At 36.2% G+C, this 19,221-nt stretch overlaps 1 protein-coding gene, 1 non-coding gene and 2 pseudogenes across 4 annotated transcripts; 2 read left to right on the plus strand and 2 right to left on the minus strand.

The window, feature by feature from the left end:
- The first annotated feature begins 834 nt into the window (after positions 1-834).
- On the plus strand, positions 835-2,368 carry LOC148294449 (uncharacterized; annotated as a pseudogene).
- A 391-nt stretch (positions 2,369-2,759) lies between these two features.
- On the minus strand, positions 2,760-7,224 carry LOC110756442 (histone-lysine N-methyltransferase, H3 lysine-9 specific SUVH6 pseudogene; annotated as a pseudogene). 2 transcript variants are annotated; one of them, XR_015835761.1, is made up of 2 exons: positions 3,775-7,224; positions 2,760-3,201 (listed from the first exon to the last, which is right to left on the minus strand). The product of XR_015835761.1 is annotated as a histone-lysine N-methyltransferase, H3 lysine-9 specific SUVH6 pseudogene, transcript variant X2 (transcript). The 2 variants fall into 2 exon arrangements; XR_015835760.1 differs by having other exon boundaries at positions 2,761-3,201; positions 3,757-7,224.
- A 4,727-nt stretch (positions 7,225-11,951) lies between these two features.
- TCP-1 (T-complex protein 1 alpha subunit) lies at positions 11,952-18,350 on the plus strand. Its single transcript, XM_021957879.2, has 17 exons — positions 11,952-12,187; positions 12,279-12,343; positions 12,837-12,926; positions 13,038-13,124; positions 13,233-13,292; positions 13,449-13,499; positions 13,848-13,943; positions 14,163-14,228; positions 14,364-14,581; positions 14,978-15,074; positions 15,680-15,766; positions 16,021-16,155; positions 16,368-16,472; positions 17,097-17,225; positions 17,312-17,439; positions 17,744-17,834; positions 17,937-18,350. Exons 1-17 carry the CDS (start codon positions 12,115-12,117, stop codon positions 18,018-18,020), a joined length of 1,662 nt encoding a protein of 553 aa, XP_021813571.1. The 5' UTR covers positions 11,952-12,114; the 3' UTR covers positions 18,021-18,350.
- Positions 18,351-18,970: 620 nt separating this feature from the next.
- Positions 18,971-19,043, minus strand: TRNAK-CUU (transfer RNA lysine (anticodon CUU)). Its single transcript has one exon. It is a non-coding gene; the product is annotated as a tRNA-Lys (tRNA).
- Between the last annotated feature and the right edge of the window lie 178 nt (positions 19,044-19,221).

The raw sequence follows: 19,221 nt of genomic DNA on the forward strand, positions 1-19,221 counted from the left end.
CTGGTTCACTTTTCAACGGGCTACCCATTTTCTATTTGGGTGAGGCTCTTTCGGTTCGGATCTCCCAAAAAAAACCCAATGTACTCTGCCCTTTAACTTTTGTTTGAAAAAAAAATTAAACAAAATAAAAAGCACCATAATCCAGTCCTTAAGAGCATCCATAATAGGCTCCCTAAATCACATCCTTATATAAAATTTAGGAGGAATTGAAAAAACTCACCTCCAATCATGCTCCATATCCAGCTCCTAAAATAGGAAGACCTCTAGGAGTTCCTAAATTTGAAGAGAGAGAAAGGGCTCCTAATAACTCCCTATAATTAAATACTATTATATTTTATTATTATTTTAAACATTTATTTAATGATGTATTTAATTTTATCATTTTTTTCTGCATTTTATATTTTTAATCACCTTTCTATTGCACACTACCTACATCATGCACTGTCTTTTCTATTCTTTTTGCTATAGGTGCTTTGCAAAGTACAAGCAAATAATTTTTTTTTCAATTCTTTTCACTGTAGACATTTAGAAGCACACAAACACCCTTTTTTTTTTTTTAATAGTTCTTTTCTCTGTAGGTATTTTGCAAAACACAAAAACCATAGAATTGTTTTTGTTGTTTATTATTTGGGAATATTCAGTATTTGAATATGAACATTTTATTGCAAATCATGAATTAAATTTAAAAAGAAGTAGAGTATTTATGACAAAAAGAAGTAAAGCATTTATGACTCGCCAAATTAGGGAGTATGGTAGGAGTTGAAATTTTTTAGAGAGCTCGTAAAATAATTTTTTTTGTGTTTTTAGATAAATTTTAGCTAAGAAATAGGGAGCATGATTGTATATGCTCTAACAATTAATTACCGTCAACAGGGGCTAGCCTAGTGAAAAAGGGGCTTGACTTGTACAACAGTGGTTTTAGGTTCAAAATTCATGTTACCAATGTGTGTGAGAAAAACCCCCTCCCCTTTTTAACTTTACCCAAAAAATAAACTATTAAATTAGATTTAGTTTATTTTTTTGGGCCGATTGGGGAGGTTGGCTGGTGCAGCTGGGTTTTGGGGTGGGGGTGGAGTTGGTGATTGCTTGGGATGGGAATGGCGTCGGGATTAATGGGTGGGCCTGGGTTTTTTTTTTTTTTTTTATAACTTTTCTTAATTTCAGTTATCAAAACCTTAATGTTGGTGGGTGGAATAGGAAAGAGAAAGAACAAAAAAGAATAAGATTGATTAAAAAGTTTTTAAAAGCAAAAGATTTTACCCTCCGTTTGGATGAGGGAAAATAACGCGGAATTTAGCTAAAAGTAGGGAATTTAAGATGAGAAATTGACAATTCTCTTGTTTGGCAATTTAAGCGCGGAATTTATTAAATGACGCGCGGAAAAAATCATGGAAATTGAGGCATCAAATTCCCGAGTTTAATTTCCACCAAAATAGGCGTCATTTGACAATTTCCACAGTGCGGGAATTCATATTTTCCGTTGTGCCAAAATTTAAATAATAAAAAAAACGCCAAAATTTTCATGAAAAAAAAAAAAAGAAAGAAAAAAGGCGCCAAACTTAAAAACAGCGCCAAGTTTGGAGGCCTTGTCGCTCTATAAAACCTATGAAACCCTGAACAACAGATTGCCTTGTCGCTTTATAAAAAAAGCTGCGAGCCAGAGAAGTAAGAAAAAAACTGTGAGTCTCTGTTCTTCCTGTCTCTGATCTTCTGCTCTTCTGCTCTTCTGCTTTCTCCGACTCTGTATGCGTCTCTGTTTTTTTTCTGTTGTTAAAGAGTACTTATAAGATTCTTATTTGACTTTGATTATTTGTTTGGTAGTCTCATGACGATGCTAGAGGTTTTCGATTTAAAGTTATAAAAAATTGGGATGATATAGTAGATTTGTGTGGCAAATATAGAGCCACTGGAGAGGGCGCTGAAACAGGTGCAGATGCAACTGAGGTTATGACTCCTACTGATGAAGTTGATCATGTTGATTTGGATGGTGATACAAGATTTAGAAGATATTCATGTTATTGATGATATTTCACCAACCTCAACAAATGGTCAAAAGAGAAGAAATCGTGCATCAAATTCTTCTGATATTCTTCCTACAAAGAAAAGAGGTGCTGTCAAAGATGTTATTGCTGATTCGATTGCTAGAATGGCTTTATCATTTGAAGAGTTTATCCGTGGTGATACTAAGAACCTTGATCCAGCAGAGGTATATGCTGAAGTACAAGCAGTACCAGGTCTTAGTGAAAATGAACAACTCAAAGCATGTGCTTGGCTGATAGAAAATGACAAACAATTTCAGATGCTGAAGGCACTCCCAATTGAGAAAAAAAAGAGTATGTTGCTGATGTTTATTGCACGTGGGGAGTGATTTGATTTGCTAATATGTTCTATTTGTTTAAGTTGAGTTATTTAGTTCATCAAACGATATGTTATTTTATACTTCGAGGAATACCTTCTATGTCGGTTATTAGTTTTTTTTTTCTTTCGAAATATTTAATTTCTATCATTTATAATTTACATGAGATATCCGAACATTGAAATTTTCAATTTCTGTCATTTACGAAATCCGACATGCATAAATCCAAACACTGAAATCTTCAATTGCTAGAAATTGAAATGACGGAAATCTAATTTCCGTCATTTTAGAATTCTATGTAATTAGCAATTCCTTCATCCAAACGGACTTAGGGAAAAATTAAAGAAACACGTGTCATGGAAACTTATTTCCTTTCCTTTTTTCTTTGAATTATTCACATTTTAATATTTTTATTTCCTCGCATAAAAGGTAGTACAATGAAATTACCACAATTTTTACTTATGATCTGTCTCTGAGTGATTTTAGCAATGATAAAAGTAAAAATCTCCATATCTTTGACAGCAATAGTAAAAAGTTGTATTCCGAGTGAGTTATAGAGTGCTTCCAATGACATTTGCAGGAACCATGTACAAATTTTTAACAATAACTTTCATGTCTTTCAAGCAATGCAAGCTCTCTATGAATCCGCCTTCAAATGCCCGTCCTTCTCATTGTCCCCGGAAGCTCTCACTCTTCTGTTTTTCAGGTCAAAATCGTTTAAAATGTAAATCTTGCTACTGATATGTGTTGCCGTGTCGAGATACCTTGGGCCTTCAAAAAATGCTGCTGCCAAATCCTTCCAACTCGAAGTCCAACTTCCTGCTCTATTCCCACTAGAACTTTATCTACAGATGGATCACAGAATGCTCTATTAGAATGCATTGTAACAACTAAAGTAATTAAAGAAATAATTATGCCCAGTGAGTTCTAGAAAATGTTCATATACCATACCTCAACCATCTGAAACAATACAATAAAAGCTGCTTTATTATATAACAGATTTATAACTTTCACAATCAATCTATGTTTTGTTTCTTCATTGTCAGTAACAAATATTTCACCAAATTTCCTTGATTTCTATCTATTCTATTTCTATTTATATTTTTCACTAAGATAATCAGAGATGATGAGGAAAAATAATAATAATTGTAATCATAAGAACCAAAGGAATAATAAGAATAAATATACGATACAAATGACTCTATAGAAAATAAGAAAAAGTAAAACTAAACTATTACTCCAGTTGCATGTTCTGTTTGATGGGCAGGACCCACATGCTTCACAAATGCGCACACACAAACACAGAATTACATTTACATGCATGTGTGTGTGAGTAGCTGCATACAAAATAGAAGGCAGGAATCTATCTAGAATCTAAAAACATGGGAGCAAGAAACCACCTCTTGTAAGTTACTCACAATTGTCCTCTTAAGTCTGACTCAATACAGCCTGCCGGTACACTCTGCAGAACCACAATAGCAACTCTTCTTCTTTATATTGCCATCAGAATCACGAACTTGATCGATCATATAATTGTAATGATAAGTCAACTCTTGCAAGGGAGGAATGTTCTCGGCGGCAAAGAACATAATGTGAGGAATTCTAGTATCATCATGATCATAGAGGACATTTTGGGCATAGAGATTAGGGGAACAACTATGGTTGACAAATCTTCCCACATTGCCATATTGTGCTGCATCAATGGTAAATCCACCATCCCCCACAACTTCATAAGAACTTGACTGTCCATCGGGCATGAGGGTTGAAAGTCCATCCCAAAGAGAACCATCATTGTAGTTATTCCCAATATCAAACAGATACTCATCATTACCAGTTCTTTCTTCAGCTTCCTTGTCTTCAAGGAGCTCTCCTATATACTCACATATAAAACTTCCTGAAGGAATGGAATTTAGGGATCTCACTCCCCAACCCCTTGATTCAGTTTTAAAAATTTCAAGCGGAAATTTGATACCACGCTGGCTAACTCTATTGTAACAAGAAGGAGGACACTTACAAGAAGGACCACACTCATACACAAGGGGCTTTACTTCAACAATAGCGCCATTAAAGTTATATGGGATCTCACCTCCGTTGTTAACTGCACAAGAACATTTCTCAGAATCTGAGCATGCAACAGTACAGCTACAACCCTTGGGAGGGATTGGGCGGCACCAATCAGGATATATCATGTTGGTTATGTATACAAATCGTGGAGGTTTCTCATCATCTATGGTATTCACAGCACAAATAGGAATTGACTCTTTCCCCAGTGAAATATCATCACTGCAGCGACCTACCCGTACTCGAGATTTTTTGGACTTCTTGACTTCTTTCAAGGCAAGCTCTGGTTGATCTCGAATTCTGTCCAGTTGAAACTTGAAAACAAGCTTACCATGAGACCCCACATCCTGCCAACATTTAGCTACTAAATATAGTCCATCATAGACATATGTCTTACTTTTTCCATCAGAAGATTCAGAGCCACGGATCACTCTAACAGGATTCTTTTCATGCAGACTGTTCTTCAAAGCAAGGTTTCCCCGTTCAAGCTTCTGATCTTCAGGTTCCTTATCAGTATTCATCACATTTCCTCCTTGGCCCGTATAAATCAAGGAATCTGAATTATCCAAATCATCAGCATAACCACCAGATGCAACTATACTAGTTGCAAGGACCTGGCCACCATGCTTCACATAATCTATACCACATTGACTCTGGCGATGAAGGCCAACTATAGTAAGTTCCACTCTGTAATGAAACTCATCACCAACTTCAACACCCGGGACAGGCCCCAAGATTTGTTTGCCTATATTTACATATTTTCCGTTATCCTTGAGAATCTTCGCCGCTGCATAATCAATCCTCCTGCGAAAACTTCCTCCTTTCTTTGACTTACCTTCTTCCTCCTGCAAGAACTTCCTACAAAGAGCTTGGAACAGACGCAATGTCTCCCTCACCTTGTTTCGGGTGACAGTTCGATCATTATCATGAACTTTGCTAATTGAACTACTAAGACCAAAAGGAGGAGGGCATACATCAGAACAACATGATCTTGGAGTCCTGTGAAGGTCTTCCTTCTGGTCACTCTCAAGAGAATTCTCTGTATCCCAGATAACAAGCTGATTTGAGCCTTGGTAAGCATTCTTTCGTGCTATAGGATTTCGTGCTATAGGAAGAACCTTCTTTTTAGACTTTCCTCCAATGTCCGAGTCAACTTTTTTCCTGGACGCAGTTTTAGATCTTTCTAGCTGACATTTAAAATCAGGTTTCTTTTGTTTGCTTCCACTCATACCACCTTCTGTTTTACGCTTGCAGACCTCTTTTCCCTTCCTCCACGGACAATTTGAGGCAGCCATCAAACCCATCACCATCACCCTATCCGATGTAAGTTCTGAACTTTCAAAATCTTCTTCATGCAATTGGTTATGAAAATTAGATATATCTAAACATTTTTCACTTGGACTTTCCTTCGCATGGTATACCACAATTTCCTTCCCCACCAGCTCCTCTAAATGTCCAACATCCCCCGGGCCTTGACATCCATTGTTTTCTTGAGAAGGTTCAATACACTCTTTTCTTGTATCTTTTGGAACCACCTTCATCTTAGAATTTACCTTACATTCATCTAAACATTTCTCACTTGGAATTTCCTTCTCATTGTATACTACCATCTCCTTCCCCACTTTCTCCTCCGAATATCCAACATCCCCCGCACCTTGACATCCATTGCTTTCTTGAGAAGGTTCAATGCACTTTTTCTTTGTATCTTTCGGAACCACATTCATCTTAGAATTTACCTTACATTCATCTTGTTTCTCCATTTCTTGAACAGCATTCTCCTTACAATTGGGTTGAACCTCCCCAATTACTTTAGACACATTCACTTCCAAATCGCTCTTGTGAAACTCATCATCCTGAACATCCTCTCCTGTTTGTTTCACACTAGTATTCGGTGTGTTCAATGATGATGGTTTGTCACCTACAGCCGACCTCTCTTGACCAAAATTCCTTTCTTCCAGAGAAACATTTCTTCCACAGAGAAGAGGGAAGTCCCGAACGGCTGATACTCTTCTTCGAGGAGGATATTTTTTAACTACAGTCTTGTCCACACCATTGTCATTAGAAACAGGTGGTGAACAAAAATTTATATCTGGTAGAACAGCAATCATATCTTCATTTGGACTAGCCACACCAAGCTGATTTGGGTTCTTCAACAAATCAGATACTTCATGCTCTAAGGCTGTTAAAGATTCAACTGCATCCACAGTACCAGCAGCCTTACCATTCATCAAGATAATCTCATCCACCTGACCAGTAGAGACCATCGGCTTTTCAATCCCTTGTCCATCACCATTCTTACCCCTGCTAATCAAAGCCTCAGCAGTAACAACAGAAGCGGCCTCTTCAACAGATCTCAAATTGTTTAACTGATGTAGATTCTTCGGAGAATCAGATATTTCATGCTCTAAGGCTGTTACTGATTCAATTGTCTCCACAGTTTCGATGTCCTTGCGATTCTTCAAGTCAGTCTCATGTTCCTGACCATTTGAGAGCATCAAGTTATCAACCCAATGTCCATCGCCATTTTTATCCCTACTAATCGAACTTTCTGTTGGTACACTCTCAGCCACAGAAGTCGCCTCCTTATCAGGTCTCAAATTGTTTATCTGAGCAAATCGTCCACATCCCGGGGGGAAATCTCGAACAGCAGAGATTCTGCGCCTCTTTAACTTAGGTGACTGGGAATGGAAAGAGCACTCTCCATTTTCCATGGGCAATTGTCCCAATCTTACATCAGAATGACTACCATTAAGTGAAGCAATTGTTCTCAACGACTCCAAATGTTGCATTGCCTCTACGACCCCCATTCCAACTCCAAAACCAATGTAGTGAAATGCTCAAAAACCTAAAACCATAGTAATCATTAGGAACACAGCTATCCTCAGTGTGCTAACAACAAAATGAATCAAGTAAAAGCTACAAATGTCATAATCCACGAGACTATAGGACAATGTTTAAACCACCCAAGAATCCAAACCCTAATTAAATCACAAAGTGCTAACAAAAGGATATAACAAAGGGGAGATTTAGAGAATCAGTGGTTGCCTTCTTCATCTTCTCTGTACATGAAGAGTTGGAGAATTGTCATAGTTCTTAACCCATCTCGCCATATTTCAGGATATCTGATAAATATTGCCGAAATCACCCCCATCAACTACGAACTACGTTAACTACGCAAACAACTCAATATTGATGCATAAGGTAATCTAGTTCATTTTCCCACTACTTTCTCAGTACCCAAACAGAAACCAAAATCCAAGGAACCCAATCTAATTTACAGATTGAAATAATCAGATGAAAAAATAAAAAATACCTGAATATCTTCTTCGAGTATGAATAGTTTCAAAGCGTCCAGCTGAAATAGAAAATTCATATATCAACGAGATGACGATGAACACACATAATCGATGAGTCGATTCGTCTTCTGAGTGATGCACAGCTCCCGATGGTTGAAGATGATGGTACAGCTCATAAATTTATTGCAATTGGAGGTCAAAATGGAGATTTGGAACGTACACTGGTAAAAAAGTTAGGACAACAGTAAGACAGAAGTCTGGCGAATGGAAATGGAAGGCATGAACCGCATCAAAATGGGTTTTCAAGTAACGTTCAATGGGCAAACTTGGAAACTTGTAAACTGCGTTACGCCAGAACGACGTCGTTAGGTGTGAGCAATGGAATTTGTAAAGCACAAACCTGCTCGGTTATGTTGAATTTTCATTTTTGTGGATTTCATGCAGGGACTTACAATTTCAGGTGCTAATTTAAAATGACTACAGTTTTTAGGGGTTTTATGTAATTAACCCAATAAAAATAGAGATATTTAGTTATATACCCATTTTTAGCACAAGTGATATAGATAAATCCTATACCCTATTGAATTTAATTTTGATTTTGAAATTACTTTGATACCTTATTGAATGTTTTGGGTTTTTTTATGAGGTTTTTGGGTTGAGCTTGTTTTAAAAAATCAATGGCAATTTTATTATAGGAAGTTCGAAGCTTTTTTGTTATATTGTAAATGGACTCTGGGTGTGTTTTTAAATCCCATTTAATGTATGATTTTTTAAAAAAAATTGGGCCCTATATTGGGTATAATAGTGAATCTCCCATAAAAATATTCATGCTTATGTTAATGACTAATGTCTTAGCAAAATTCTCTACATAATATCCGAAAAATTTCATACAATAAAGCTCTTGATCTAGAGATACTTCTTCCCATTATTAGGAGTTCTCCAAGTTCACATTTCCTATATTAATTAAGAAATATAAAAGACTAAAGTGGAAGGTTGGGGTATTGTAGGGTTACATTGTCCAAAAAATAATCTATATATATAAAGCAAAAAGCAGAGAATGGTAAAACATTCAAAATACCGGAAAATGCCCTTGGTTAATGCAAACATTAAGAATTGAAATTATTAATTAAATGAGAATAATATTGTAAATTCACACTTTTTCATTTAAAAAAAAATTAAAATTAAAAGAAAAATCAGATAATGGATCCTATTTTTATGAAATACAACTACTCTTTATCTTTTTTAATTCTAAAATAAATTTTAAATTTTTTTTTAAAAGTCTCTTACAGGCGCGAAAGCATGCAATCTGAAAGTTCAATTTAAAAATAAAAGAATAAGATATAAACAATAACTAAAAAACAGTTAGTCCAAGTAATATTTGTGTTTCTATTTTTCAATGTTTTAAAAAATTTATATCTAAAACATATTTGTATATTACCTTAATTATAATTTTGGGCCAAATTGCTACAAGTAGTTAATTTTATGTACTAGATTTGAAATTATTCATAGACAAAATTGAAATCATGATCAAACTAGGAAACCAAAACTGTCGTTTCACCATACAATTATCATATTATCCTTGTATTTTAAATAATAACGATATATTTGGTATTTCATGAATGTAGAAATTTTTAGATACCATATGTAACTTTATTAATATGACAAAAGACTCACCCCATAGTGTGGTTATATGATCATAACCTTCTACTTTAGGCCTAAAGGCATGTTTAATTACTTAAAAGGATGATATTCAAGACTCAAGAAAAGTCAGGAATAAGTCAATGGGGTTGAGTCCAAAAAGGGCCTTGACTTGTAAATCAGAGGTTTCATGTTTGAATCCTCATAGTATCATAGTTGTGTGTGCGTGTGAGAAATCTCCCTCCCCTCTAGTTTAGACTATCACTTGTACTAAAAAAACAATCAAGAATAGGTATGGAATCAACTATCTATTCCCGCATAATCAATCTAATTCCTAGTTTTCTGATATTGGATTACAAATTTTAATGTGGAATACTCTTTTATTTTGTATGTGTTAGTAAATGCATGGGAAAGTTAAGAATGAAAATAATTCAAATACCAGTAACATGTAAGGGCTCGTTTGACAATGATTGTGGATAGACCAATAAGAGCATATGCAATGGTTAAGATCAATGCAATTTTATTGCATGAAATTGAACTACAACAGTAAAATCCCCGTGCAATGGTGTGATTTAGTAATTGCAATAAAGGGTGTTATGTGATGAACCCTCTATTGAATTGCAATAGGCTAATCATAAGACTCACATGCCAATAAATTGAAGCTATTGAATTGTACCATTTCAAGTAAAACGGCAGTTCAATTCAATAGATGTCAAAATAGTTCAATAAATTGAACTATTGAACAACCATTGCAAATCCTCTAATGTAACACCTGAGGTTGGTGTGTTGAGTCACACATCAGTAAACTACTAGGTTGATTTGGCTACATAGGCAATTGCATGGAGCCTCGATATTGACTAGTCCTTTTAGGATATAGTGTTGAGGTGGCGTGCGACTAGGTCATGACATATGGTATCAGAGCCAACCTGACTGGTTTTACCATGTGGGCTCAAGGGGCACATTGTGGATCTTGACAAAGATTGTCAAGCTGACTATAGGCCCTGACAAGGACATCATCCATTGAAGTGGGGGAGAATGTAACACCCCATGTTGGCGTGTTGAGTCCCTTATCGGTAAAGTAGTCCCCTATCGATAAAGTACCAGGTTGATATGAGCTTCATAAGTGATTACATGGAGCCCCACTAGTAACAAGTCCTTTAATGGTATATTGCTGAGATGGCATGAGTAATTATTTGGAGAAGCACGTGGGAGTTGCTTCTCCTCATAATCGCTTAAAATCACTTAAAGTGATTATATGGAGAAGTGATTCTCCATATTAGTGATTATTGGCCTATCCAGAATCATTCCCAAACGAGCCATTATATGTCATAATTATAACCAACCCCATCCTTTTTCACCACCATCTCCTCTCTCTTTTCCCCGCCAATACCGGATGCGGCTTGCATAGAGCTGGTCTCCCATGAGTGTAAGATCCTATCGTCCACACATACCTTTCTTTCTCTTTCTTCTTGTCTTTTTATTCCTCATCCGGCCTCGAATTGTGTCAATCACTAGAGTCGGGTGAGTGTTTCCAACGACATAATGAGTGTAGCAAGAGAGAAAGAAAAAGAAAAAGGATGAAGGGATGGTAAATTGGAATATTATTTTGGGGGAAAAAAATTTGGGGGTAGGCATATAGAGCAATTGGTGGTAGTATATTCCTCATGTAATTTAGTCCAAAAAACAAGCAAAACAAGCAAAACACAAAAGGAACTAGACTTGGACTTGCAAACCAACTCAAATATGCATTTGTTTCACATTAGGGTTTTCATTATGGTTCACTAATGTAACGCATAAACACATGTAATGAATATAAACACAAGAATCATAACTTACCTTAGGACTTGTTGATTGTTGCAATGGAGAATGTCAAGAACAAATCTTGTGTTGATGCCGAAATTTGGACAAATACCTAAATGCGAACTATAAGATCATATCATTATAGAGCACTGGAGTGTTCACGGAAGGTGTTTGGTGTTTTCACTACCGAATAAAAGAGAATTATCACGAGATGTTATTTGATCAATAATTCAATTCCACCAAAGCACTCAAAAGATAATATGATAGATGAAATAGGTATTCTAAGAGGCCTTGTTGAAACTTGTTGACTTAAGTATCCTATAGAGAATGAATTGAATGAATTTTTCTGAATTTGAGGCCTTTATATATAGGAATACTCTTTATTGTTAGAGTTGGGGTATAAGTTAAGTTTTAGAGTATACTTGATCCTTAAGAAATCTATTGTGATAAAACTTCCCTTTCTTGCTGGGATTGGATTTTTTTTTTTGGGAATTTCAATATATTAAATAAAGTGAACTAAGAGAGTATCTTTTTAATTTCTTAATTATAAAATATTAAAAAGATTATCGCTTGTATTAAAAAACAGGAAGGTTATTGTAGTTGCCTAGTTATGATATTGTGTAGGACACGCAAATCGCCTGTAATCCGGGCCTACGACGGAAGCCCATATAGAATGAAAAGCGGGCATCGGGCTTCGTTTTCTTTAGCAAAGTGGACCGTTTATGGCTTTTCGCAGAAAGACGTCCAAAACGACGCCGTGGAGATGCGAAACCCTTTCATTTCGAGGTGGTGAGGATGCGAGAGGGGCTTTGTGTTTTGTATTTGTGAACATTCGAGACTCGCAGTTTGCAGTTTTACAGTAAACACCTTCTACTTCGTTCTCATTCTCTTCCTACTTGGTCCAAAGATCCGATCTAGGGTTTAACTAGGGTTTCTACTCTCTCTCTCTCAAGCCAAGCACAAATGACTATGTCCTCACAGACCCCCGATATCTTGGGCGACCGTCAGTACGGTCAGGACGTTCGCACCCAAAATGGTACTCTCTCTCTCGCTCTCTCTGAGTTTTCATTTTTAGGTCTTGTACTGAAATGGTGCTAATTTGTTCGGCTTCGTTTTGGTGAACACAGTGATGGCCTGTCAAGCTGTTGCAAACATTGTCAAATCCTCACTTGGCCCCGTTGGCCTCGACAAGGTATTCCACCCCCTTCTCTCTCTATAAAAACACACATACATACCAGAGATATTTGTATACGCATGAGATGTTATGTGTTTATGAGGTTTCAGTTCAGCTACTAGTATTCTATACTACTATGAAATGGTGGCTCTTTACCTCTTTGCTCCCTTTCTCGTGGGGTTGTGTGTGCGAAATTATCTTTTTTTTTTAATTTTAAAAAAACTTTAAACTAAGTTGCTTGGTGTATTTCACTACTTAAAAGTTTCAACTTTGCGGTTAATATATGAAGTTTGTCTTAGATAATTACGCCATGTAGTGGAATGGAATTCACTGTATTTTGTTTTCTTAAATGAATTGTAAGATGGTGAATTGGTATGCTTACACTTACTTGTGGAGTTTACCTTTGTCTAATGTGGCACCGAATCTAATAGCCCTTTAATTGTACACTGTTGTAGATTATGTATGCAAGAGTTTCGGCTAATTTACTCTGTTTATTGATTGGTTATTTCAGATGCTTGTGGATGATATTGGTGATGTGACTATTACTAATGATGGAGCTACTATACTCAAGATGCTAGAAGTTGAGCACCCTGCTGCCAAGGTGGGTAAAATTTGGTTATTTCTTGCTAATATGATACTATAGATGCATTTATACGTGTCAGAATGCTTGTTCCTATCAAATATATCATATAGTTTCGTTTAAGCTGTACAGGTGCTTGTGGAGCTGGCTGAGCTTCAAGATCGGGAAGTTGGAGATGGGACGACATCAGTGGTCATTGTAGCTGCAGAGTTGCTTAAGGTAATCTTGTCTGCTTGTTCTTCTCACTTCATATGCTTTTTGGGAAGCTATCTGATGTTCTAAAGCATGGTGACTTGGAAATCTAACTTTTTGACTCTAATTCTACAGAGAGCAAATGATCTAGTAAGGAACAAAATTCACCCAACATCCATAATCAGTGGTTACAGAGTGAGCACTTTTTCTTTTTTCCTTTTTTCTCTTGTTTTAATATTTAGCAACTGCATCCACGTATGCTCATTGCAAAATGTTTTGTGGCTTATAACATGTTACTTTTCTATTGTAAACAACCCCTTATGTTTGACCCTTTCTTTGCATTGTGTACAGCTTGCTATGAGGGAAGCTTGCAAGTATGTTGAGGAAAAATTAGCTGTGAAGGTGAGGCTCCTCAAGTGAATTATTCTTTTGAAATTTGTTGAAAAGTAGAAGGGTCCCTTGTTATGGGAATAAGTGTCCTTTTGGTTGTACAGACTGTAGTGCTTCTGTTATATTGTGTAATCTCTTAGAGGTGTGGAAGTATAGTAATGGAATGTTGTGGAAAGAAGTTGATAATTTTGGATGTTCAATTGGCTCTTACCAAGAAGGCTTACTGGTCATACACTCATAGTCATGATAGCACCAGGCCTTATGCTTTGACATGGACAGAAATTTTATGGTAAAGTTGTAAAATGCATGATATATAAAATGTTCCTGTTTGATTAATTGATACTTTCTTGATTTCCCTAGGTTGACAAGCTTGGAAAAGATTCTCTAGTAAATTGTGCAAAGACAAGCATGTCCTCAAAGTTGATAGGTGGTGACAGTGACTTCTTTGCGAACATGGTATGCTTATATGTTGGATATGCTGTTCGGAATTTGTATTTTCTTAGGAATGAAATCTTATAATATTGCTGGATTTGTCATTCATAGAATTATTTTTCTCATATAAAATTTGTAGGTATGTCAGGTATTTATTTGTGATTTCTGGAGCAGTAGAAACCCTTAATTTTCTTTTTGTACTTATGTGTTTTGATGATATTAGTATATAATTGGTTTTTGAAGGTTGTAGATGCAGTTCAAGCAGTAAAGATGACCAACGCTCGAGGGGAAGTCAAGTACCCAATCAAGGTCGGTACTTCGTAGCTATGTATTCACATGTGATTCATGAAGGTTCCATCATGAGCCATTATCTTTCTTTTTATATCATTCTATCGGTTTGTTATTGCCTACATACTATGTCTTAATTGCTCTTTTAATTTTCAGGGGATTAATGTTTTGAAAGCACATGGGAAAAGTGCTAGAGATAGCTATCTCTTGACTGGTTATGCGCTAAATACAGGCCGTGCTGCACAAGGAATGCCACTTAGAGTTGCCCCTGCGAGGATTGCCTGTCTTGACTTTAATCTTCAGAAGACAAAAATGCAAATGGGTGTCCAAGTTTTAGTTAGTGATCCCAGGGAGCTTGAAAAAATTCGCCAAAGGTGATAAGATAGTGGACCCTAATTTTCTTTTAACTTGTATATTATGCAGTGAACTATTTTGCAGACCCTATCTTTAGCATGCCAATGGACACATGCAATTAGTCATATCTATTATATAAGGTTTTTACAGTGAGATATGTTGAGGGCATGAACACAGTTTAGCATACTGTGGTGATATTATGTAATCTGTTCTCCATACTGCTAAAAATAACTTGCTCAATTACACTTTCGTCAGTGAAATTGATAGGGCAATATAGAATTATGGCACATGCCTATGATTTCCATATTGCTATGATGCCTCAGACATAATGGTAACTGCCTCAAATGGATTGGTTTGGGAAATTAAGGATGTCACAAATGTTTGGTAATGTACTAACAACACTCATGTCTCTATAGAGAAGCTGATATGACGAAAGAGCGTATTGAAAAACTCCTGAAAGCTGGAGCAAATGTTATTCTGACTACAAAAGGGATTGACGACATGGCACTCAAGGCAAGATTTTTAGTGATTTGTTTTATCAACTGCTTTAGCTAAGTCATGCCTGATATTCGATTTTGAAGTACCAGACTGGGTCAGAAAAACGTTGTTATTGTAAATTATAGTTACTGTTAGCTTGTTCATAACTTTTGACATGGTTGGAATTTGTATTCCTGAAAGCTCCTGGTTAAATTTTTTCTAATTACCATTTGTAGGTTCTCTTATTGAAAATTCTGCAACACCTTCTTGAGGATATGTTACTTGTATCCATTTCAGCACCTCTTTGAGTTAATAAGATATGCTCTAGTTTAATACAAAAGCGTAAAAGTTTGAGGTTTCAACCTAATGGTTTTAGGAAATGAACTAGTAGGTGTACTCTCTTTATTTTAACTCCCGTATGGTTATTTCGCAATACAAAGGGAGATATACAATACAAATGTGTTTCCCTTTAAATATTGATGATGTGGGTATATGCTGAGTCGGTCTTGTGGGTTCACTGTTATTACAGTGATCTAAGACATGCAATCTGTTTACAATGAGTTTGTGTATGAATGTTTATCCCATGCACTATAGTAAGTTTGTTGGTTATATAAATTTAATATCAGTGATTGTTATTTCAGTATTTTGTGGAGGCTGGTGCTATTGCTGTAAGACGTGTTCAGAAAGAAGATATGCGCCATGTTGCTAAAGCTACCGGTGCAACAATGGTAATTTCCTCTTGTGCTTCTTTAATAACATAATTATCTCGCAGATTTGTTTTCCTTTGGAAATTGACAACCAGATATTCAGATGACTAATGATGTTTAGATTTCAAAATAGTTAAAACTTATTTTTCAATTTTGCATCTTTCTTCAATCAAGTAGATCCATATGTATGTTTCCAATGATAAACAAGTACAACCTGTATATGCATGTCATCTTGTTTCTTATTTTATCCCCCTTTTTTTCTTTTGGATCTGTAGGTTTCAACTTTTGCTGATATGGAAGGGGAGGAAACATTCGATTCTTCACTGCTCGGATCCGCTGATGAAGTTGTGGAGGAGCGCATTTCTGATGATGATGTAATTTTGATAAAAGGAACCAAAAATAATAGTGCGGTGAGTGATTTTAATTAAATTTGATACATTTTTCCTCCTTGACTTTGGGGTCTAGTTTGTTCTGGTGAAAGTTATGAATTTATCTATATGACATGACTTGGATAAGTGCATAACCCTGACCAACCTATGTTAAGAACTAATGAAGTTACACTAGTATTACATTTACTTTATTCATATGGTATGGTCTGATTTTCTCAATATATTATTTTCAGGTTTCTTTGATCCTCAGAGGTGCAAATGATTATATGCTCGATGAGATGGAAAGAGCTCTTCATGATGCTTTGTCTATTGTCAAGAGAACCCTAGAGTCAAACTCGGTAAAATTTGGCACTTCCTGTTAATGTTCTGCATTGTTTGGCAGTGGTTATAAATTAATGATATTTTTTCCTTTAATTAGTATGGTTGCAGGAAAGTTATGGCATATAGTAGCACTTGGATAAGTTATGGTCTGTTTTCTTAACTGTCATCATATCATTGCAGGAAACTTGTAAAAGTTCTATTTGAGTTTTGTGTTGTTTTGCTTAAACATGGTGAAATGAAAGGCAGAAGCTTTTGTCCCCTTTTACTTGGGCTTTTCTGTAAGAAAACACCTCACATTTCTTTCATATATTAGTGATAGGAAAGGGATCAGAACCATTTTAAATTTACCATCTTCTAAACTAAATCATCTTTGCCACTATTTGCTATTAATCAGGTCTTTTGTCATGCAAAACGGATTACTGCGGCTGTTCACTTGATTTATATTAAATTAGAATTTTTTTATCAATGTTTTTCCATATATTATTCCAATCATGTGTGTGGTGTGAGGATGTGCAATGCATTTTTCGATGGAAAGAAAAAGGAAAAATGGGAATGTTTCACTACCAAGTTTGGTGTCCTGGTTTGATTGTGATTTTTCGTGTTACTTATGTACCTAACTCATCGATATATTGACCATGCAGGTGGTAGCAGGTGGAGGTGCAGTGGAGTCTGCGCTGTCTGTGTATTTGGAATGTTTTGCTACAACATTAGGATCGCGTGAGCAGTTGGCAATTGCAGAGTTTGCTGAATCTTTGTTAATTATACCGAAGGTTCTAGATTTCTGTTGTATTCCTGTTGTCTTTTGCTATTGTTATCTGTTCATGGTGTTTATATTGTCACTTTTTATCTGGTTTAGGTGCTGGCTGTCAATGCTGCCAAGGATTCCACAGACTTAGTTGCAAAACTACGGGCCAATCACCACATTGCACAAACCAAGGCACCAACCAAGGCACAGACCAAGGCTGATCAGAAGGATTATTCTAGGTATTCTGATTTCTGACATTGCAAATTCCGGCTGATTTTCATTTTTTATTTTGGGGAGCTCTTACATGAGTGACAGTCTAAATTCTACGTGTGGGTTTCCTTTTTGTTTCCGTCATCCTCTTTGTTTGTGGTGCGTCTGTATATTGAATTTAGTGGCATTGTGATTGTACTTGCTCATATCCAATAGGTGACAGAGATGCCAATATGATAATAATGCAACTGAAATTATTCTGTCTTGGATGCATAGAAATCCTTACAGATTATGTGACTGCTTACTTACGGTGATTGCTCTAAATTATTGCAGCATGGGGTTAGACCTTTTAAAGGGAGAAGTCCGCGACAACTTAAAAGCCGGAGTCATTGAGCCTGCAATGAGTAAAGTGAAGATAATTCAGGTACAAAATCCTAGATACAAATTCAGTAATAATTTATAGGATAAATCTTGGTTAATGACAGTCTTGTGACGTTTGTTAACTTGAAACTTTTTTGTTTGGCAGTTTGCAACTGAAGCAGCTATTACAATTCTCCGAATTGATGACATGATCAGGCTAGTCAAAGATGAAAGTCAAAATGAGGATTAAGGTGCGCGGAGTAGCATTTGACATTGTCCTTTTCTTTTTGTGTTCGAAGTAGAAGGAGCGGGAAGTGAATCCGTGCCAAACATGACTTTACGGTTTATATTCCTTCCCTGCACCGAAGAGGATTTGTTGATGTCTTTTGTTTGGGAATTTGTATCAAACTCTTGTTTTAGGTGAAATGGTTTTCCAAGGTTTGGGTGAGGTGGAATTTATTAACCAATGATGGTTTCCGGCTAGCACTCGAGCTGGAAATGTTTTGTATTGATTAGTGAGTAGATGTTTGTAATGGCCATTTTGGAAACATAAATGTGAAACCTTTTTGTGGTGGCGAAATGGCAGTGTCCTTGTTAGCTTTTCTTACTTTTTCTTATTGAATAATTTGGGTCGACAAAATATGTAGTTGGGAATAAGATGAAAATATGGGCAAGTGAAACTGATTGAATTTAGCCCAAGAAAAGAAATTTGGAAATATGCAGTGCTAATACAAAAGGCGTACCCAGAATAGAAAGAAAAAGTTACAGATCGATAGACTCTGGCAGCTGAAACTGAACTTGGATTTGGAGAGCTGGACGTGGAAAAAGATGAAAAAAATGGCCTGGAATTCGGTTTTAAAATTTCAAAGGCCAAGAAGAGAGCATGCAGTTGAATATATAATTAATTGCAACCCAGTCATCATCTTCTCTAACATTCAATCTTCTCACCTAAACTGCTAGGCTAGATAGTGGAGTGGACTGGTATTGCACGTTGCAACACCATTCCAGTCGCTTTGAAACGTTGAAGCCAAGAAACATTCTATTCCTGCAGAATTACAAGCCATGCAATGCAATAGATTTGATTGGATTTTTATTTTTTCAAAAAGAAAAAAAGAAAAAGAAGCAGAGCTTTTGAAATTTAAGACAAATGCATCAGCAGCTTCTGTTGATTGCAAGAATTATAAAATAAAATAAAATATTCGCCCACCGTGGGGCTCGAACCCACGACCACAAGGTTAAGAGCCTTGCGCTCTACCAACTGAGCTAGACGGGCTTGGTGCTGAAGTTGCGTTTAAGTTCTATTTCAAGTAAAAGTAAAAAATTCAAACACCCGCCTTATCAAAATAACTCAAAGGGAATGCGCGCCTAAATCCAATTTCATCACTCATCCTCCGCCGTTGATCAGAAAATGAGCGGGAATCTCCCAAATCAAACCCTTCAAAACCAAAAAT

This window comes from Prunus avium, chromosome 5 (genome assembly GCF_965620075.1).
Source record: "Prunus avium chromosome 5, drPruAviu1.hap1.1, whole genome shotgun sequence".
Taxonomy (NCBI): domain Eukaryota; kingdom Viridiplantae; phylum Streptophyta; class Magnoliopsida; order Rosales; family Rosaceae; genus Prunus; species Prunus avium.

Bases quoted from the DNA above. Each gene is read 5' to 3' on its own strand.
- TCP-1 (XM_021957879.2), top strand. From the start codon at position 12,115: ATGACTATGTCCTCACAGACCCCCGATATCTTGGGCGACCGTCAGTAC. The intron at 13,125-13,232 runs GTAATCTTGTCT...CTAATTCTACAG, and splicing joins TAGCTGCAGAGTTGCTTAAG to AGAGCAAATGATCTAGTAAG. The intron at 13,500-13,847 runs GTGAGGCTCCTC...TGATTTCCCTAG, and splicing joins AGGAAAAATTAGCTGTGAAG to GTTGACAAGCTTGGAAAAGA.